At 46.7% G+C, this 22726-nt stretch overlaps 1 protein-coding gene across 1 annotated transcript in view; it reads right to left on the reverse strand.

The window, feature by feature from the left end:
- Positions 1–11393: 11393 nt before the first annotated feature.
- Positions 11394–22726, reverse strand: part of CEP41 (centrosomal protein 41) — a 67041-nt gene continuing 55708 nt past the window's right edge. Inside the window, exons 9-11 of the mRNA XM_073652496.1 lie at positions 22570–22684; positions 20753–20971; positions 11394–12905 (exon numbers count right to left, since the gene is read on the reverse strand). Of these exons, the coding sequence (XP_073508597.1) occupies positions 12766–12905; positions 20753–20971; positions 22570–22684 (474 nt within the window). The 3' untranslated portion in view covers positions 11394–12765. The remainder of the gene's footprint in view (positions 12906–20752; positions 20972–22569; positions 22685–22726) is intronic.

Genomic DNA, 22726 nt, shown 5'->3' on the forward strand with positions numbered 1-22726 from the left:
AAACAGGGAGACGTAACCAGGTAGGGGTCTGTCCTGCCCCGAGTCCTTAACAGTCTTTAGTCCGTCCTGGGTTACGCTCCAACTATACACAAAGGATTCCCGGTAAATCCACCAAGGACTCCTATAAATAACTAGAAACACATAATTATACACAAGCAACAAGAAAAACAGGTAACCACAAATAAAACAATTTATACACTTCAAATCCTCCAACGTGCGGGTAACTGGCCTCTAGTGGCCCTAGTGGACCTACGGAGCTGACTGTCTAGCCCTGAACTACAGGGTGTAGGAGCTGTCAAGGGTAAACTGGGCAGCTGTCTACCGGCTCTTTGACTCACTAGGGGTACGGCAGGCTCACTATAAGCAGAGGGTTGATCCTCCTGTTCTGCTTGTGTGGAGTCTTCTGCCTCCTGGACCGGCTGCTCTTCCAGCTCTTCCTGTTGCTCCGTAGTCACTTGGGATGCTGGTTGGAGGAACGTGAGGACGGGTACCACAACTGCACCATTGACTTGAGTCCAGGACCGAGGGAAGTCTCCGAGCACAGTACTAACCATATCTTCCCTTTCCTCTACGGGTCGATGGTCTTCTTGTTCCTCTTCAGGGTTCCGTAGCTGTTCAGGACATTTCTTCAGGTGATCCCGGGATACAATGGCTATGGTCTCCCCTCCGTCTTTACTGATGGTACAGACTTTCGGGTTCTCGTGGCTTGAGGGCAGTACGGTGTACGGGTCCTTCTCCCACTGGTCGTCCAACTTGTTGAGCCGTCTTTTCCTCTTCAAGACCTGCTCTCCGGGTACCAGGGGAACAGCGGGAGCATACTGGTTGTAAGTTTTCTCTTGTCTTTCCCTAGCCTGACAGAGACTTCGCTCCACGCTCTCCTGTACTTTCCGGTACTGCTGCTGCCTCTCTGTGTCCCAGTCTGCTTCTGGTGAAGTGTCCTCGGGTGTCAGGACTCCCATTTCCAGGTCAACAGGTAACTTACCAGGTCTCGCCCTCATTAGGTAAGCCGGGGTACAGTTGGTGGAACCTACCGGGATGTGGTTGTATAGGTCCACTAGATTGGGCAGCTTCTCAGGCCACAGACTGCGTTCTTCCAGGGGCAACGTTTTCAGGAGATCCATTACCACCTGGTTCATTTTCTCACAAAGTCCATTAGTTTGCGGATGATAGGGTGTCGTCCTTATCTTCCGGCAGCCATACAGATTGCAGAATTCCCGGAAGACCTCCGCTTCAAGGGCAGGTCCCTGGTCCGTCAGCACTTGGTCCGGGTACCCGTGTGGACGGCAGAAGTGCTGCTGGAAGGCTCTAGCTGCTGTTTGAGCCGTTAAGTCCTTAACGGGGACGACAACCAAGAACCGGGAGTAATGATCCACAATGGTTAACGCGTAGACGTAGCCACTTCTGCTTGGGGTCAGTTTTACATGATCCAAGGCTACCAGTTCCAACGGCTGCCGGGTGACGATGGACTGCAGGGGAGTCTTCTGGCTGGCACGGTCCTTCCTTCTTAGGTTGCACGGGCCACAGTCTCTGCACCACCTCTCGATGGTTCCCCTCATGCCTACCCAGTGGAACCGCCCACGCAGCAGGAACTCCAGCTTCTTCCATCCAAAGTGTCCAGCCCCGTCGTGGTATGCTTCCATCACCATGACTGCGTCTCTCCGTGGCACCACTACTTGCCAGATTAGTTCATGCGTCCGGGAGTTAACCATTCTGCGGCACAACTTCCCCTTGTAAAGGAACAGTCGACTCTTCTCAGCCCACAGTTGCTTGGCTTCCTCCGGAGCGTCTGGGTCAAGGCGAGCCTCTGGCCGAGTCAGCATCTCCTTCACCAGCCGGACGGCAGGGTCACTGTCTTGCGTTTCCTCCCAGTTGTAGTGAGGCAAGGGGTTAAACGTAGCGGCTTGCTTACTCCTTACCCGATGGGAATACTGGATAGTCCCATGACGGTGGAACGCGGGGAGTTCGACTTCTTCCAGTCCCTCTGGATCTTCTCCTACGTCCGGTAGGTTTGGCATCCTGGACAGGGCGTCCGCGTTGGTATTGGAGCGTCCTGCCCGGTATTTGATTGTGAACTCGTAGTTGGACAGACGGGCCATCCATCTCTGCTCTAGGGCACCGAGTCTTGCAGTGTCCAGGTGTGTCAACGGGTTGTTATCCGTGTACACGGTGAACCGGGAAGAAGCGAGGTAGTGCTTAAAGCGTTCGGTGACTGCCCACACCACTGCCAGGAACTCTAGCTTAAATGAGCTATAATTCTCAGGGTTTCTTTCGGTGGGTCGCAGTTTTCGGCTGGCGTAAGCGATTACTCGTTCTTTCCCCTGCTGGATCTGGGACAGCACGGCTCCTAGCCCGATGTTACTTGCGTCGGTGTAGAGGATAAAGGGCTGGCTGTAATCAGGGTACGCCAGGATTTCATCCCCCGTGAGGGCCATCTTCAGCTGGCGGAAGGACTCTTCTTCTAACTTCTCCCATCTGAAGGGTGGCTTCTGGTTCTTGGCCTTCCGGGACTGGCCTATCAGGAGGTCCTGCATAGGAGCTGCCTTTTTGGTGAAACCGGGGATGAATCTGCGGTAATAGCCTACCAACCCGAGGAACTGCCGCACTTCCTTTACACTGGAGGGACTTGGCCATTCCTTAATTGCGGTGATCTTATCAGGGTCGGGAGCCACTCCATCAGCGCTCACCACGTGTCCCAGGTACTGCACCTTTGGTTTCAGGAGGTGACACTTGGAGGGTTTCACCTTTAGGCCGTAGCTTGCCAGAGCTTCGAACACTTCCGCCAGGTGTTTCAGGTGGTCCTCATACGTCTTGGAATATACGATGACATCGTCCAGGTACAACAGGACCGTCTCAAAGTTTCTGTGGCCCAGACAACACTCCATTAATCGTTGGAAGGTTCCTGGTGCATTGCAGAGTCCGAACGGCATGCAGGTAAACTCGCTAAGTCCCATCGGGGTGGTGAATGCGGTCTTCTCCCGGTCCGCCTCTGCTACAGGAACCTGCCAGTACCCACTAGTGAGATCCAAGGTAGAGAAGAAGTTAGCAGATCTTAAAGCAGCCAAAGACTCCTCTATCCTTGGTAAGGGGTACGCATCCTTGTGTGTGATACGGTTGATTTTCCGGTAATCTACACACATCCTCATGGTGTTGTCTTTCTTTTTGACTAAGACTAGTGGAGCTGCCCAGGGGCTACAGCTATCCCTGATCACCCCAGCCTCCTTCATGTCTCTAAGCATCCCCTTGGCGTGTTGGTAGTGTGCAGGGGGTACGGGTCGATACCTCTCTTTAATGGGAGGATGGTCTCCCGTGGGGATGTGGTGTTCTACCCCCTTGACTCGCCCGAAGTCTAACGGGTGTTTACTAAACACTCTCTCGTACTCTTGCACCACCCGATAGACTCCCTGTTTCTGGTGTGAGGGAGTGGAGTCAGTACCCAAATGTAGTTGCTGACACCAGTCCTCCATTGTTTTCTGAGAGCCGTTACCTTCCTCCGGGGAAGATGAAGGCAAGGGTTCTACGGACTGTATGGAATCTTGATTGATGGTATACAATTTGGCTAGCGTGGCATACCGGGGCAGGTACACTTCCCTCTTCCCGATATTTATTATGCGAACGGGCACCCTCCCATGGCGTACATTGACCACCCCCCGTGCTGTCAAAATGGTGGGCCTACTGTCTGAGTAAACTGGTTCTACCATTGCCTGGTAATCTCTACCTCTCAGACCAATATCTGCCCGGCACCAAATCATCATTTCACTTTTCGGGGGCATGGCAATAGGGAAAGGGTCACACATTCGCACGCTACCAATCTCACCACCGGAGAGTTCTAGCTGTTGCCGTCGCATCAGTGCCCGGATCTCTTTCTGGAGCACTCGCTGCTGGCCGGAGCTGGCGTTCTTGGCAACCTGCTGTAAAAGGAAAATCACCTCTGCAAGACAATTTTCAATTACATTAGTTCCTAGAGTTATCTTTGGGTGACTCTCGTGTTTGTCAATGTCTACAATGATCAGTCCCTGTGCTGCCAGTTCGACTCTACCGATTTTAATGGTCACCTCTTTAAATCCAATCTGTGGCACGGGCTGACCATTGCTGGCGATGATACTCAAGTCGTCGTCAGGGTAGCGGGTGATATCCGAGTCATTCCAGTACTGCTTGAAGAGCACGTACGGGATGGTGGTGACCTGTGACCCGGTGTCCAGTAGGGCACTCATAGGAATGCCATCCAGTACCACGGGTAAGACTGGACGTCCTCCCACATATTTGTCGCGCCAGTTCGATGGGCCTGGTGATCTTTTTCCTGGGGGTTGGCCCTCTACCCCAGGTTGTGCCAGTTTAAAGGACAGTACCTTGCCATATGTCCGGGTTGATTGCAGCGACGGCAGATGGGTCGTCCGTCCTCGTTGTATCGGTCGCTGGGTCTTCCTCTGGCCGGTGGGGTCCTCCTTGGTCGACGCCACGGGATGTCCTCCGGTCTGGATGCCAGCTGGATCTTCCCTGGAGTGGAAACCTGTAAAGACTGCACAGTTCGGGTTAGCGCAGCAACGCTTTTAGCTAGCTCTTGGACCTGATGGTGCAGGTCTGGAGCCGGGTCATTGTTCAAAGCCTGCGCATCAGCTCCCACAGGCCCTGCCGACAAGGGCGCCGCCTCCTGGTGGTAAGTGGTAGTGGGGCGTCTGGGGGTCACAACGCCACCTGGTGCCGGTTCTCGAAGCACCCGGATGGCTCTGTCCTTGAACTGTGCAAATCCCAGATGAGGGTCCTGTAAGGCCATTGCCCGCAACTGGGTTCGGTGGGCATTGCAATATAAACCCTCTATAAATTGTTCAGTCAACAGCCTGTCCTCGTCTCCCACGCCGTCAGGGTCGGTCTGCTTAATGGCTCTCAGGGCCTCTTGTAGGTTCAGGGCATAGTCCCTTATACTCTCATGTGCCCGCTGTTTGCACCCGTAGAATCTAAGCTTGATCTCGGCTGAGGTGCGGGTATCAAAGGTGTCCCTCAGCCGGGTTAGTATCCCTGCGACAGTCCTCCCCCCAGGTGGCCAGGACTTTACCTCCCTTTGGGCTGCTCCGGTTAATTGGGCCACCAGGATGCTCACTTTTTGCTCCTCTGTGAGGGGGTACACCTGGAAGAGGCTATCCAGCTTTTCTCTAAAGTCATGCAGGGTATGTGACTCCCCTGAGTACTGGGGTAGCCAGGCTGCCCCCGGGATATAGGGCATGGTGAAAGGCATGACCGCAACAGCGGTGGCACTGGCGGGGGTTGAAGCGGTGAAGCTCTCCTCCGTATCCGACATCCTTCTCCCCCCTAGTGGACCGTGGCCTACCTTGCGATGATCCTCTTCCGTAGGCCGCGGCTCCGCAGTGGATCGTCAGGGTTGAGGACCTTCCGTCGCGCTCCTGTGACGTCGGCGTCTGCTGGGCTCCTTCCAGGACCTTACGCAACGTCCGGACGTGAGGCGGGGCTTCAGTTCTCGCGCGCTTTCGGAGTCCACGCCCCTCTTCTTCCCGCGCGGCGTCCTCAAGATGGCGTCCAATGGCGGGAAAACTCCACGTATGGCGGGAAGAAGGCCGAAGATGGCGCCGGATGGCGGGAAAACTCCACCGATGGCGGGAAGGAAGCGGAAGATGGCGCCGGATGGCGGGAATCTTCACCACAGGTAAGTTTGAACAGTCTTTTTCAGGCACGCAGTACCCGGTGGTTGCGGGCACGAAATCCTGCCGACTACGCCAAAAGTTGACGCGCCCCTGGGCCTGTGTCGCGCTGCGTTGCGCATGCGGGAGCTTACCCGGAGCCGGATCTCTTGAGGGTTGTAGTCTCGTGGCGGTGATCCGGTCCGTGCCCAGGGAGTCAGACTAAGTGGTGCTGTATTAGCGGTAGATGTTGGACGACTACGCCACCCGTTGAGTACAGCTAAGGAGCTGCTGCTGCAGGGCAGACCGCTGAGGCCGGTGGTAGGATTGTGCAGCGTGATAGTATAACCCCCAACGGGAGGGGTATGGCCTCAGGGCAGCCGACGTGGATGATGGGGGTAGCAGGAACCACTCAGAGACGGTACGGTGTAGTTCAGGGTCTTTACTGGTGACAACGATAGACCCTCCCGGAGTACTGGCTAGCGATTGGGGCCTGGTCAGTCCTTGAGCAGATGGGATCTCCCCTGGCCAGGCGGAGTTGTAGGCCTCCCAAACTAACGATACTCTTCTGGCTACCTTGCTAGAAGCGGGTATAAGTAGCCCACGTCCCTGAGTGTACCGTGTGGTGCTCACCCGTATGGCCGGTGACTCGGGGCCTTCTAGTAGCTTCCGCTCCACGACGGCGGTGCTGGTCCCACGCGTGTGACCGTGCCTTCGGGTTTCTGGGCCAGAGGACCTGCAATCCCCTGCCGGTCGGTTTCTGCTGCTGGATAGGAGTTAGTCCCCACAGCCTCGGACTCCGGGTCCGGTGATAACTTCTCAGTCAGGGCGAGCTCTGCAGCTGCCAGCCCCTGACTCCTTGTAGCACTGCTCCCACAGAGCTCCTGATGTTCTTTCCTATATCTGCTTCTCTTCTCTGTCTCTACTTCTTCTCTACTCACTAACCCTGCCTCAGCCCTAGGTTTATATAGGGGAAGTTCTTCCCCTCCCAGGACTGGGCAGGAGGTGTGGCATGCACAGGATCCCTGACCAAGAGACCTCCCACCTGCTCTCAGACATAACATTGCCGTTACTGTGGAAACCAGACCCCTGGGGTGCCACATATTAGAAAGGTACTCAACTTTTTATTGAAATTAATTATGAAGGGTGTTCAGAAGTCACCATACAATTTAGGATGTGTCTTTGCCAACACAATTCAAATTCTACAAGCAAAATTCTGTTTATCCTTAAAGGGGTATTTCCAGTAGCTTAAGTACCCATGGTTACAACCACTTATATAGTGACAGTTAGTTGTTAGTGGTCGTAACCATGGACATCTGAGCTACTGCAATGCCCTGCACATGGGGTAAGCAACATAGCTTATCACAAGAACTATACTACATTTCTAATTGGAGGTATTTGCTATTATTATTACACCTACTACATATTGAGATAGGATCTTGGAGATAGGCATTTAACTACCACTCACTGCAATTCATAGAAGTTTGCCCCATCGATGGTCTTTGATCTTGTCCTGTTTTTAGCCATGTTTTATTATATGGAAAGAATAAAAAACCTGAACTTGAATAGTGATCAAAATGTTCCACTGTTTAAACAAGTCACAAAGACTTAAAGTATATATTGGATGCTTGGCAAATCATGAAGAAATTTAATGGATCTGCAAAAACTAATGACCTGAGATCAGCCTAAATGCTTCATGATATAATGCACTACCAGAAACGAAGACTAAGTAGCATCAAAGTTAACTGGCAACTGCTTATCCATCTTTCCCTCAAAATAGAATCCATTTCAGGTCCAACCAAGCACGCTTCATAGAGAAGTCAGCCAAAAAAATTGTTTAGTTAACTGGTATCTTGGTACTAGCACAGCAATGAAAGGAAAATACTGGTGAAATGCCTTTATGGCTCCTCGAGAAGCCTAAGGCTATGTGCCCACGATGCAGTAATGAAGCTGAAAATTTCTGCAGCATTTCTGCATCTCCCTGGCAGAAAAAACGCATGCAGATTGTACATGCGTTTTTCCTGCAGAATACATGCGGAATCACATGCGGATTCACATGCGTTTCCGCATGCAGATTGACAAGCGCTTTCCAGGCGATTAGCATCACTGGGAACGTGCTTGTCAACTAGGTCACACTGTATAAATCCATGCAAACAGCATAGATTTATATAGTGTGACCGTAAAACGATGCTTAAAATAAAGCTATACTCACCCCCGATGCCCCGGCGTGTGCTGCAGCGCTCGTTCCTGTCTGCCGGCATATCGCGAGACACAGCGGTGAATGGCCTGCGGTCACATGACTGTGACATCACCGAAGGTCCTTCAGCGCTGCCGGCATGCAGAGAGAGCCGTCGGACAGGTGAATATAAACTTTATTTGTTATTTTATTCTTTTTTTTACAGGTACAATGGTACCCAGGTCTGGATGAGAGTCTCCTCTCCTCCAGAACTGGGTACCATACGCACATTGAAACACATATTATCCGCGTGTACAAATGTACAGACGCGCATTCTATGCGTCTCAATGCAAGTCAATGGCGGCAATTCCACTGCGCTTCCGCAAAATTAATGAACATGCTGCGGATTTATGAGCGCTGCAGAAAAATCCGCAGCATGTGCATTGACATTGCGGAATGCCATTGGGGACCATGTGGTGCGGATTACCAAGCGTTTTTGATGCGTTTCCGCTGCGGAAATTCCGCAGCGGAAACGCATGGTGGGCACGCAGCCTTAGACTACATTCAGTAGTAAAGTAGGCAGTATCCAGCATTCCAGGTTTTTATTCATGGTGCTTGAGTAGGGATCCCCTCCGTGTTCTAGCATAGATTATAGAACTGGCGCACCACATACAGCGACAGCTGCCATATTTACTTTTGCGCTTTTCATCCTCTTCTACTATTGTCTCATCGTGGCAAATGGTTTGAGTCAAACCAAGGTCCAAAGTGTGGACTGAAACGTTACTTTTTTCTGTTTTGGATTGCATATGAATAAATTATCTAACCTGCCTTTCATAGTGGAGTGCAGAATTCTTTAATCTATGTAAGGCTACAGTCACACATCCGTTTCTTTTTACAGCAATCAAAAAACAAACCAATTTTCCCACACGTTTCATCCATTTTCCATGTTATTATTTTCTCATCCTTTTTTTTTAAAACTAAAGCCGATAGACTGCATGAACTTTTCTTTATACGGACCCTGGTTTTTATCAGATTCCCAAAGACTGTAATGGCTAAGTCTGATACACAAAACGGCTGAGAATAGGACATGCTCGGAGACTCACGGATCAGACGGATCCATTTTTCATTCGTATGTGTGTATGGATAAATGTAAATTCATGGGGTGGTGAGCTGTCCGAGAAAAAATGTGTGTAAATGTAGCCTAGCCAATTGGTTTACAGTGGTAAGCACATAAGTATCTGTGCCCATACTATCCTCAATGATTTACAAATTAATTTCATGGTTTATGTGACATACTTACAAATTATACCATATCTGGGACAAGCTCAAAGGGGGTTTCTCATGGTAAAACACACTTTTCTAAACCAGTCGCTATCCAGCCGTTGGAAAACTAGAATTCCCATGAAGCACCGACTGCGGCAGGTGATTACTTACCAGGAAGCTATGCCATCACTTTATGTTCTGTGAAGGTCCAACCTCTAGGACCCTCACCAATCCAGAGAATGAAGTGAATGTGATGCTGGTGTAGTGCTGGAACCTCTATTTTTTCTGAAGGACAGTGCTTCCTTGATTTGTTATGCAAGAAACTGCCCAATTGAAGTGGTGAAGAGCATGGCGTTCTATATGGAACAGTTAAAAGAGAACACAGCCCTAAACCAGCATTATTGTCTGTTCTCAGAATCATTGGGGTCTCAGTGGATGGACTGCTTGATTTTAAGGGGATGGCATATTCTAGAGATAGGTTATCACTTTATATAGAAGACGAGAAAACTCCCATTTAGAAGAATATTTTAGTAGAAAGTCACTTTGGATATATTTGAGTTTAAGCATTTAAAACCTAAAATAACGCTCATCCTGTTTATAAAGGGACAATTGCAGCCATATCCTATACAATAAAAACTATATATAGCCATAACCCAAACCTTATGAATCATAGCAAGTCGAAACAAAAACTTTGACAAATAGATGCCACCAATTGAAAATTTCTTGGAACATCATTTAAGTGGCTCATGACAATACCACCTGGGGAAAATACCCAGCCTAGGCATAACTGTAGCCCTAGTAGAGTAATCTCCAGAATGGCAGCTCCCAAATTAAAGTGAGTCTGTCACCCCCAAAATGCAACTTAACTAATTAAGCAGTTATGATTTTTATAGGAGGAAGTCCCCTGCATATCAACAGTACACATTTCACTGTTGAAGTTCGTTTTATAATGCTTTATATAACATATGCACATGAGGGTGCTTTGGTGCACTCTAGGCGTGGCCGAGAGCTTGGAGCATCATTACAACTCCCTCAATTTGCATACTGAGCAGTTCCCTGACTCTGATTGACAGCACTTTATTGACCAGAGCGAGTGCTGCCTGAGCCCTAACCACGGAGATGGGTGTGTACTCTGACTATGCAGGAGGGAGGTCTAACGATGCACTGGCTCTTTGCCACTCCAAGAGTGCACCAAACCCCACTCATTTGCATATGTTATATAAAGAGTTTTCAAACTAATTACAACAGTGAAATGTATACTGCTGATATGTAGGGGACTTGGCTCCAATAAAAATCATAACTGTTTAATTAGTTCAGTTTGCATTTCTGGGGTGTTAGACTCCCTTTTAAGCTTCAGGAATGCAGAACGACATAGCCATGCAAAAGCTAGAACTGGATTGTCTAAATGCAAGTATGTCATGCAGATAGGTCTATTATTATTATTATAGAAAATAAAACATGATTTGGTCCAATGGTTTTACAGAAATGAGACATTCATTTTTGAGGAATATAAACATCAAATTAAAGGGTGTGTGAGCAATTTTGCCAGTGCAAAATTGATAGGAGCACTATACTGATGTAGGAGAGATGTGTTTAAACTTACCTTTCTATATTTTTTTTAAAAGCAATATAATTACATTTCATTCTATTTTGGTGTGTGATGCTCCCACAAGAGCTCCAAAGGCAGTTGCTAAGATTAAAGTGCCCTCGACTCTCCACTTCTCGATTGATGGCTGTTGCGAGCTTCAGGTTGCCTGATGCTTGTAAGATGGTTATGGATCTCCTAATACACAAGCTTCCACTTCAACCTTTAGGGCCGGGGTCAAAGCACGTGCATGCTAAACTAAAATGTAATTTTCATTTTCACATTTATGCTGCTGCAAAAACAGTACAAGAATGTATGGTTTAAAAGCTGCAGAGACTCCCTTTTCTTTATCATGTTTTAAAGGGATTTCCAGAATTAGTGAATGACAGGATGTTGATGACCCTTAGGTTAGGACATCAGTGTCAGACTGGTGGGGGTCCAACACCCCACACTCCTACCAATCAGCTGTAAGAAGCACAGGCAGCGGTTGGATGTACACATACTGAATAGAGCTGCACAGTGCAATGCTGTTCAATGCGTTGTGGCAGCTGCAGAGTACTGCAGAACAGCTCCTATTTGTTTCACACACAGCCCTAGTACTATTTGGTGTTGTGGTCACGCAAGTTCACTTTGTATCTGCAGTATATTACTGGCAAAGGATCAAAATTTCTTTATTTTTGTCTATTGGAAAGTGGCTAAATTTTCATAAAGTTGCACATCTCAGCATAAAAAAAAACATTTTCCAATTTAATTTAAGACATTCTGAAATTGTAATTTATTTTGGTCACAGATAAAATGAAAACATATTAGCGAATTGTTTAAATAGCGATTCTCTGATGCAGTGCAGTTATCCAGTATTAATTGCTGGGAGAAGGAGCCACACTAAATGCAGAATTTACATTTGTTTTATGGAGGTCTGTAGTACAATGCTGGCAAACTATAGCCTGTACTCTATGGAGGCATGTGCTGAGAATCTGAAATTAGGAAAGGTAACAACTTAAAGGGGTATTCCCGTCTCCAAGATCTTATCCCAATATGTAGTAGGTGTAATAATAATAATATTAGCAAATATCTCCAATTAGAAATGTAGTACAGTTCTTCTGATTCGCTATGTCTCTTTCCTCATGTGCAGGCATTGCAGGACCTAAGGTGGTTACGACCACTGATATAGTGACAGTTAGTTAGCTAGTTGCTAGTGGTCGTAACCGTGGATACCTAAAGTCCTGCAATGGCCTGCACATGAGGAAAGAGACCTAGTGAATCAGAAAAACTGTACTACACTTCTAATTGGAGGTATTTGCTAATATTATTATTACACCTGCTACATATTTGAATATGATGTTGGAGAGGGGAATACCCCTTTAAAAAGAGAGGAAGTCAAAGCTGTCCCTACACATGCTACCAGACTTAATGCCGTGTATCATGCACATATTGTTAGTTAATAAGATCAAAAAATTTGAAAAAAAATGCACAGATAAGCAAAAAGTCTTCAGTCACAATAAAGGTGACATTTATGCTTCTCAAAAAAAAAATCATAAACAACTAATTTTGCTTGTAGTTTATCATACAGGACTTGGGGTTGTAAGGACAGATATGAAGTCAGATAGTCATACGTGGGGAAGCCTCAAAACCGTGCCCACACATCCCATCAGGCTGAATGCCCAGTACCATGAACACTTTGTTTTATGATCAAACAGTAAAGAAAAAAACCCAAAAAACATTGCACGGATAATCTAAGTGTTCAGTCACAATTGTGACGGTTGTAAAGACGGACAAAGTCAGGTAGTCATACGTAGACCATGGAGTAGTATTATGTACAAGAGTAAAAGTAACAGCAATCTCTAAACCTGAAGAGTCCAAAAGCCCTCGGGGACCTATTCTATGACCTACAAGAAAACTGCAACCAACTACATATAAATAAAAACAACTTAAATTAACCGTTTCTTCTATACATTGACTTAAATAACCTGTAAACAGCGTTCTATTTGACCCGCACCCCCTCCCACCAGAGACAAGCTAGCAATACTGCTGGAGCATGGAAAAGAACGGCTCTACTGGGCACAGACATGTGGGGATGAGCGAGAACAGATGTTTATTACATAGGGTGAACACTATTTCCATGGTCTGGAGTGTGGGCTGATGCTGCGGATAGACCGGGAACTGGCGGAACTGGCAGACGATGGGACTTGGCTGTTTCTGGAGTTGGCTGTTTTAGACTCTGATCTTCCAGTGGATAATCTGCTGAGACGACCTAAAAGCAACAGAAAGTAGTGATACCATCTATATTGCAAACAATATATATTATATTCAAAGTTTAGGGTCCCCGGTAATAATGAGACCCAACAGCAATTTTTCTTTTAGGCATATATTTAGTAAGTGAAAGAGCAGTATAAAAAAAAATAAAAAAAATAATCAACAGTAGCACACCAGGGATCTAAACGCCGCCTCTTCTAACTGCATATAAGTGGATGACATCTCCCCGTCATCCACGTAGTGCACAAAGTCTCACGCCCGGAGGGACCGAGGTGGCGCTGATCACAATCTGGAAACACCGACCGGACAATTTACATACAGTGAGGGACAAGCAGGGCTGTGGAGTCTGTGTCCATTTTAGTGGATTTGGTATAAAATGGACCAACTCCTAAAATATATAATAAATTGGGTACATTAGTACAATGCAGAATGTGCTGTAAATGTTTTCATAAAAATTTGTGAAAGTTATGAAATGTCCTATAAATGTTAGTTCTGTTCCTGATCTAAGGATCTCGGCTTTTAGGTGAGGTGAACCTGTGCTGCGCTTTATGCTCAGTAGTGAGGCCGTGCTGTGGAGTCGGGGAAATTGAGGAGTTGGAGGATTGGCTTACAGACTCCACAGCCCTGGGGACAAGTATAAAACACTTTTTCTGAGGTATTTAGGGGCACATCTGAGGATACAAAGGGGTTGCAGGAACAACATTCTTATGATCTTAAAGGTAATGGGCATAGTTCATAAGTGCAGCCTTAAAGAAGCCTGTCACCAGTTTTGTCAATCACACATCTGTGTGTCACGGCCCGTTATTCATAGACTGTAGTTCTCCAAACCCAAACTCAATAGCTCTCAAGTTCAGGTCAGAAGACGCGCAGGAAATCAGTGCATGGATATGGAATTTGGCCTTACAAACATTTGTGAATGAATGAGTCGTCCTAAACAGCTCACTGAATTTAAAAGGGAATCTGTCATCACATTTGACCTATGTAAACTATTAATATGGGCATATAGATTATAGACTGGTGAGGAGAGTGATACCTGTAGGTCTCATATCAGATGCCTTGTGGAGAAACATCTTTTATCACTTTATATAAATGACCTCTTCCAGGCTGGGGGGCAGACGCTGCCTGGTAGATAACTCTGCCTCCAGAGCTTATTATACATGAGGTGGAGTTACCAGTGTGATGTGTGATGGCCGCTCTCTGTTCTCCTGGTCTCACTGCGGAGCTGTGTGTGATTATACCTGATACATCTGCAGGTTCTTCTCAGCTTCCATCTCACAGGCAGACAGGGTTGTAATATTGTTACAGCAGAGGTCAGAGAGAAGCAAAAAAATGTGTTTGCAAGAAGACAAAATTTCATTTCTTCTGTTCTGTGTTAGTTACTTGTCTCACACTGGTAACTCCCCCTTCATGTATAATAAGCTGTGGAGGCAGAGTTATCTTCCAAGCAGCGTCCTCCCCATAGCTTGAAAGAGGTCATTTATATAAAGTGATAAAAGATGATTTCTCCACAACAAGGCATCTGATATGAGGCATACCGGTAGGACTTCTTTCAGCTGTCTAAACTATTAATATGGGCATACAGGTTATAGATAGGTCAAATGTGGTGACAGATCCCATGGCCCTGCAATAGGCAACCACCGCGGTAACAAGTCAAATAGTGAAAGTTCTTCCCTCATGCCACAATCAACTGTCAACATTATTACTGAAAAGCAGAAGTTTTTAGGAACCACAGTAATTCAGCCACAAAGTGAGACCACATAAATTTACAGATCAAGCTCAAATATACTGTAGAAAGTCTTTTCAGAATAGAAGGTATTTTAGCCTCAAAGTGGGACCAACTCTATATTACTGCCTATGGATTTAGAATAGGATGTCACAAAAGTGCATTTCCTTGGGGCAGAGGGGCTCTCAGTATGTGCACCACATGGTGTCAGAACACTAATCTGCAGATTAACCTCATATCTGCAGGTCAATTGCGTTATTTTATATGACATTTTCCCTTTAATAAAAAGAATAATTTTACACATTTACATAAATATTTTTCTTCTAAAATCAGCACTGACCTTGAAAGGGCAATAGAGCAGCAGTACTAGCAGTTTCCCTGTTATTTTCTATAAACATATGAATATTTTTGTAAGCATTTACAAATGAGTAAAATGAGTTTTGTTTTCGCACAAAGCCATCCATGGTTATAGAAACAGACTTTCCTCTATTGCCTCCTTCAGGAATTAGGATTGTACCCCATGTGCCATTTTGAACCTGGTTTCTGGGTTTATGTCGACTAGTAGGTGTCAGGTTATCTGGGTATGGGCAGATTCCCTGCCTCCGGCACTCAGACCACTCTGGTTCTCTGCACGCTTGTCCCAGCTCTCCCGCTGTCAATCATCTAACTACAATACCCCACCTTTCACTTTTGGCTGCATATATGGGAAGAACTCAATTTGCTTGTACAGAGAGTCCTATTACAAGTCACAAGTAGTGTTGAGCATTCCGATACTGAAATATCGGGTATCGGCCGATATTCGCGGTATCGGAATTCCGATACTTAATTCCGATACTTTTACAATATCGAATACCGGAATTGGAAGTTTCCATAATGCCTGCGCTCTGCAGTGTCTCTGAAGGATGACAAGCTGGATGGCAGCGCTCAGCTGCGATCCAGCCTGTCATCAGAATGCCATCCCAGCGTGGGAGAATTCTCCTGATCGTTTAAAAGCCGGCGGGCGGTAAAAAGCCGCCGGCTTTTAAACAATCACACAGCCCCATACTGCTTCCCCGCAGCCTCCCACCCCGATCCTCCGCTCCCCTCGCCACCTCCCATCCCGATCGTAAGTTAGGACCGGGCGGGGAGCGCAGCACCAAGGAGCGGGGAGCGAAGGACCCGGGCGGGGAAGCCGGCAGTGAAAAGACTTCACCGCCGGCTTTCCCGTTCTGTGCTGTGCTTTCCCGCCGGTTATTTCAAATGAACAGCTGAGGTATCAGGTGATGCTGATCAGCTGTTCATTTGAAGTAGCCGCGGTGCCCTCAGAGGGTTCACGCGAGTTCATGCTTGACTGCATTGCATGAACTCACATGAACTTTCCCACGGCCGCACAGGTCAGCCTCACCTCCCAGACGATCAGCCCGTCATGATTGGTGCGTGTGTCTGTGCGATGTGTGCGGGGTGTCTGTGCGATGTGTGCGGGGTGTCTGTGCGATGTGTGCGGGGTGTCTGTGCGATGTGTGCGGGGTGTCTGTGCGATGTGTGCGGGGTGTCTGTGCGATGTGTGCGGGGTGTCTGTGCGATGTGTGCGGGGTGTCTGTGCGATGTGTGCGGGGTGTCTGTGCGATGTGTGCGGGGTGTCTGCGGTGTCTGTGCGATGTCTGCGAGTGTGTGCGGGTGTGTGCGTGCAGGCAGACATAGGCCGATGTGACACTACTACTCCCATCGGCCTATGTCTGTCCCCCGTCCACTCGTGCCAGCAGGATCAGCTCGATGGGAGCAGTAGTTCCCATCAGCCTGATCCTGTTATTTAAATTGCCCTACTGTTTCCCCAATAAATTTTAAATACATGTCATTGGTGGCCAGTGGTTACCTACAATAAATTAGTTCATACATTACCGCCGATCGCCACCTAAAATAAAGTAAAAAATAAAAAACTACACCTATACACCTAATTCCCCGAAGCCATCGATCTCCTGTAATAAAATATAAAATAATAAACCACAACCTTATCCTTACCCCTCCGTAGTAGTCCACGAGTGTCCCACGATGATCTCCAGTTTAGAGCAGCCACATAGAATGTGACCGCTCTGAACCGCTGCCGCCGCTAGAATAATGGGGCCGTAAAGCAGCCCCGTCATTTCATAAGCGGGTTCGCCGGAGTTCAGGCAGCGCTGCTCCGGTTAGCTCCTTTACGGCCCTGCTGTACCGTGAGAAATTCCCATGGTACAGAAGTGCCGTAAAGGAGGTCTGCGGAGCTGCGCTGCCTGAATGCACTCCGGTGACCTCAGTCAGTGGCTCCCGCTGCCGGGAGCGGACGTGTTCCCGGCAGTGTGAGCTTACAGCAGCCATGCACAGCTGTCACCATCTCCAGATGTGACAGCTGTGCATGGGAGATCAGCGCTGGAACGTGGACAGGTAACTATTTTTTTTTAGTAAACTAAGAATTAAATAAAATGGTGTGTTTTATTTCAAATAAATTATTTTTTTCTGGGTGTAGTGTGTTTTTTCTTTTTAACACTTTGTAGGTTAGTAATGGGGGTGTCTTATAGACGCCCATCATTACTAACCTGGGCTTCATGGCAGCTGGCGCTGACATGAACCCCAACCCTATTACCCCCTGCCACCGCACCAGGGCAGCGTGGAAGAGCGAGGCTAAGTGCCAGAGTTGCACTTTCTGGGGCGGCTGACGACTGGTGTTTCTAGCCTGGGAGGGGGCCAATATTCATGGCACCCTTCCTGGGCTATTAATATCAGACCCCAGCTGTCTGCCTAGCCTTTGCTAGCTATTAAATAGGGGGTACCCCACGTCATTTTTTTTGGGGGGTCCCCCATTTTAATAGCTAGTAAAGGCTAGGTATTCAGCTGGGGGCTGATATTAGTAGTCTGGGAAGCTCCGTGGGTATTACCCACTTCCCAGGCTTCAAACATCTGCCCCAGCCGTCTGCTTAACCTCCGCTAGAGCCTAAAATTATGGGGGATCCCACGCCAATTTTTTTTTAAATAAATCCTTTATTTTAACACTAAATGACATTTGAGGAGTTAATAAAGATGCAGTCCCTAAATTATTATTTATTTTTTAATTAATTTTTCCCAAAAATTTTGACGTGGGCTTTGCCATATTTTTGTATGCCAGCCAGGTACAGCATCCAGCTTCTATGAACGCGCCATTTTCCGGGGTGGCTGTGGACTGCAATTTGCAGCGGGGGGGGGGGGGGGGGGGCAGAAAGCTTGGGCCTCCCTGCGCTGCAGATTCCATCCCCTAGCTGCCTAGTTGTACCTGGCTGGACACACAAATAGGGCGAAGCCCCACGTCAATTTTTTTAAAATTATTTCATCAAATAATTTTTTAAAAAAAGGGCTTCCCTATATTGTTGTGTCCGGCCAGGTACAAACAGGCAGCTGGTGGTTGGGCGCAGCCCGTTCCTGCCTGCTGTACCTGGCTGGACACAAATATAGTGCGAAGCCCCACGTCAATTTTTTTAAAATTATTTCAGGAAATTCATGAAATAATTTAAAAAAAATTGATGTGGGGCTTCGCCCTATATTTGCGTCCAGCCAGGTACAGCAGGCAGGAACGGGCTGCGCCCAACCACCAGCTGCCTATTTGTACCTGGTTGGACACAACAATATAGGGAAGCCCTTTTTTTCTTAATTATTTCATGAATTTCATGAAATAATTTAAAAAAAAAATACGTGGGGCTTCGCCCTATTTTTGTGTCCAGCCAGATACAACTAGGCAGCTGGGGGCTGGAATCCGCAGCGTAGGGAGGCCCAAGCTTTCTGGGCCCCACCCGCTGCAAATTGCAGTCCGCAGTCACCCCGGAAAATGGCGCGTTCATAGAAGCGCCATCTTCTGGCGCTGTACCCAACTCATCCAGGGCCCTGGTGCGGTGGCTCACTGGGTAATAAAGGGGTTAAGGCCAGCTTGGCATTATCAGCTGGCCCTAAGCCCGAAATTCATGGGGTCACGCCAATATTAGACATGACCACCATGAATTTCTAGTAAAGTATTTAAAAAAAACACAACACCCAGAAAAAAGTCCTTTAATTGAAATAAACACACAATTCTTTATTGTTCTAAATTAAACTATACTTACCATCACGCCCATTCCAGCTGAAGCCAACGATCTCCTGCAATAAAAGAAAAATAATAAAGCAACCTCATCTTTACCTTTCCATGGTTCCCACGACAGCTTCAGCTCTGCTACATCGAGATGACAGGCTGGACCGCAGCAGAACGCTGCCATCCAGCCTGTCATCCCGCAGACACTGAGAAGCGCAGGCATGCTTGCGCTCCTCAGTGTCTCTCTGTGACGGCATAAAGATGAGCCGAGGTCATGTCCAATGAACTCGGCTCACCTCATGCACGTCACTGACAGCGTGGGAAAATTCTCCTGCACTCAGCGCTTCAGCGTGAGAATTTTCCCACGCTGTCAGTGACGTGAATGAGGTGAGGTCATGTCCAATGAACTCAGCTCACCTCATGCACGTCACTGACAGCGTGGGAAAATTCTCACGCTGAAGCGCTGAGTGCAGGAGAATTCTCCCACGCTGTCAGTGACGTGCATGAGGTGAGCTGAGTTCATTGGACATTAACTCGGCTCATCTGGATGCCGTCACAGAGAGACACTGAGGAGCGCAAGCATGCCTGCGCTTCTCAGTGTCTGCGGGATGACAGGCTGGATGGCAGCGTTCTGCTGCGGTCCAGCCTGTCATCTCGATGTAGCAGAACTGAAGCTGTCCTGGGAACCATGGAAATGTAAGGATGAGGTTGCTTTATTATTTTTCTTTTATTGCAGGAGATCGTTGGCTTCAGCTGGAATGGGCGTGATGGTAAGTAGAGTTTAATTTAGAACAATAAAGAATTGTGTGTTTATTTCAATTAAAGGACTTTATTCTGGGTGTCTTATAGACGCCTCTCCATTACTAACCTGGGCTTGATGTCAGCTGGCATTATAAGCTGACATCAACCCCAACCCTATTACCCTATGGATGCGCCATTTCTGGGGCGGCTGACGGCTGGTGTTTCTAGCCTGGGAGGGGGCCAATATTCATGGCACCCTTCATGGGCTATTAATATCAGCCCCCAGCTGTCTGCCTAGCCTTTGCTAGCTATTAAATTAGGGGAGACCCCACGTCATTTTTTTGAGGGGGTCCCCCATTTTAATAGCTAGTAAAGGCTAGGTATTCAGCTGGGGGCTCATATTAGTAGCCTGGGAAGCTCCGTGGGTATTACCCCCTTCCCAGGCTTCAAACATCTGCCCCAGCCGTCTGCTTAACCTCCGCTAGAGCCTAAAATTAAGGGGAACCCCACGCCAATTTTTTTTTTAAATAAATCCTTTATTTTAACACTAAATGACAAGTACAGTAATCAACACTGTCACTGTACTTCATATATATGTGACTGACATGTTTCTATCTATCTAATCTATGTATGATTCTCTATTCCTTCTATTCTAAATTGTCGGGTACCGATGCTGAATTGCCGGCCGGCTTTTTTAAAGAGACGGTGCATGAAAACACTATTATATTTTTAAATAAATCCTTTACACTAAATGACAAGTACAGTAACCAACACTATCACTGTACTTATTATATATGTGACTGACATGTTTCTATCTATCTAATCTATGTGTGAAGCTCTATTCTTTCTGTTGTAAATTGTCGGGTACCGGTGTATGCCGCTGATGAATTACTGGCTTTTCATGTAATACATTCTACATTATTCTTAGTTGTTTTACTTCATATAGAATTAACCTACAAGGAAAGAAAGGGTTTATTTTCATTCCGATATTTGTGTCCCATTGACTTGCATTGGTTTCCGGTATCAGAATCGGCGATATCCGATACTTTTTGGGTATCGGTCCGATCCAATCCGATACGATATTTCCTGATATCGGAAGGTATCGCTCAACACTAGTCACAAGCAAATGTTATCTTCGCATATGTTTATGTTCTTCTTGCTCTCCTGTTCCATCACAACTTCATATATTATGAATGAGAAGGTGAATCCTAGGAACATGAACGCAGGGAAGCAGTGGCAACAGCCTTTCTACATATCAGAAATAATCTCTGCCATAAATCATATTCCTAAACAAGTCAAGGTTTCATTTCATGAAGATATACTAGTGAGTACTCACTGGCAGTGTCTGTTGGCATGAGCAATTTCTCCAGGTGTTTTTCTATTTTCTCCAGGTCTTCACAAGAAAATCTGCACTTCTTCTCTGCAGCTGGGACAGGTTCTTTTGGAGTGGTCCATTTGCGAGCAGATTTGGCTTGGATTGGTTGGGGTAGGCAGGTGACTGGGAATGAACCAGTTGTAAGGCCATCTTGGAATTTTTGAGCTATGACTTTCAAACCTGTGCGAGAACCACTTGGGTCAGAAGCCAACTTTGATTATATGATCTCTACAGTGTTGCTACATTTCAAGAATCTTTAACACTTCTTGTATTCCACAATCCCCCATTATATGCTTGAAAAATAAAAGTAAAAATGTATTTCAATCTCCCCTAAGTATACCTTTTAATTAATATTACTGTTATTATGTACATTTTGTTTAAAACAATAAAGGCTCATAGCCCTCTTCCTGATCATACACGCCATATCATGTGATTTTACTACTATTCAAGATAAGTCTCACTGTGCGTTAAATTTCGGGGTTTGTCGAACGTAACTCCGTCCATCCAAACCAACTCCGCCTACTCCCCAAATTAATTGGTTAATCGCGAGTGGGCGGAGTTTCGGCTGCGTCATCGTCATATTAAATATATGTTCACCTATGGTGAACACACATTTAATAGGGATCCATTTAGAATTCAAAAGAGCCGGCTCTTTTTGGTGAGCGGAGCCAGATCACCAAAAAGAGCCAGACTGCCCATCACTAATTACGGTGCACTATGTCAGATCAGTGGAAAGGGCTTGAACCTTGCATCTCATGCAAGCAAGGCTCCTGACCAAGTCTGTTCTCTGTAGTCACAGATCAGGGGTCTTGGTTTGCTACATTCAAGACAGCCCTCAGTCCAAGCCTCATCACAGGCTGTGTACAGGTTTGATTTACTTCCTCCCCTTCATTCTCCCTGCTGTCCTATGCAGCCATCATTATAATATCACATAAGAACTGTGCTGGAGTGCAGAACAAGCTATGAATGTGCATAATGTGTATGGACATGGCTTTTGTGCAGCCTGCCTGCACCTTCATAACTTGTATCTGATCTGTCAAGAAACATGACGTGAAAGCTGAAAAAGCAGTAGATGTATAACACAGAGGAAAGTGAGGGAGAGGAGGGATATCAAACCCACCTACAACCTGTAATAAATCTTGGTTGAGGGGCTGGCTCACATAAGAAGAAAACTGCAAGCTATGCCCACTGATCTGTGACTGAAGAGAATGCTTGGATAGGGAGCTAGCTTGCATAAAGAGCAATAAACAAGCTACTCCCTATGATCCCTTACCAGGAGTGGTAGCAGCATCGCTGTAATGTGAGGTGACCGTGAATACTAGTAAAATTTCATGAAATGGCATATAAAAGAACAGGAAAAGGATATGACCCTTCAGACAGATTGTGTATTGGACTGCATTTTTATTTATTTTACTCACTTATGTAGCGCCAATAATTCCACAGCGATTTACAGACATTATGGGCACTGTCCCCATTGGGGCTCACAATCTATATTCTCTATCAGTATGTCTTTGGAGTGTGGGAGGAAACTGGAGAACCCAGAGGAAACCCACGCAAACATACAATCTCCTTGCATATGTTGTCCTTGGTGGGATGTGAACCCAGGATCCCAGCGCTGCAAAGCAACAGTGCTAACCACTGAGCCAACGTGCTGCCCGTTTATCTTTCCAAAGTAACAATGCTAATGCTGAACATGAATCAGGAATCGGTTACATTCATTAACTTTTAGAACCATATTATAATGGGAGCATTCACTGTAAATAAAATCAGTCCCTTACCTCCGGAAAGCATGAATATATTTTCAAATCCTCTCTCACACATTGTTGTTGCGGCTTGGCTGGTTATCCTCTCATCTTCATCATAGAGGATAATAATTTTGCCATGGGCGTTTTTCTTATTACAGTTGTTAAGTAGAAAAGGTAAGTGGTAGTTATT

This window comes from Phyllobates terribilis, unplaced genomic scaffold (assembly GCF_046119375.1).
Source record: "Phyllobates terribilis strain yellow unplaced genomic scaffold, ASM4611937v1 Scaffold_11__3_contigs__length_659146591, whole genome shotgun sequence".
NCBI classification, from domain to species: domain Eukaryota; kingdom Metazoa; phylum Chordata; class Amphibia; order Anura; family Dendrobatidae; genus Phyllobates; species Phyllobates terribilis.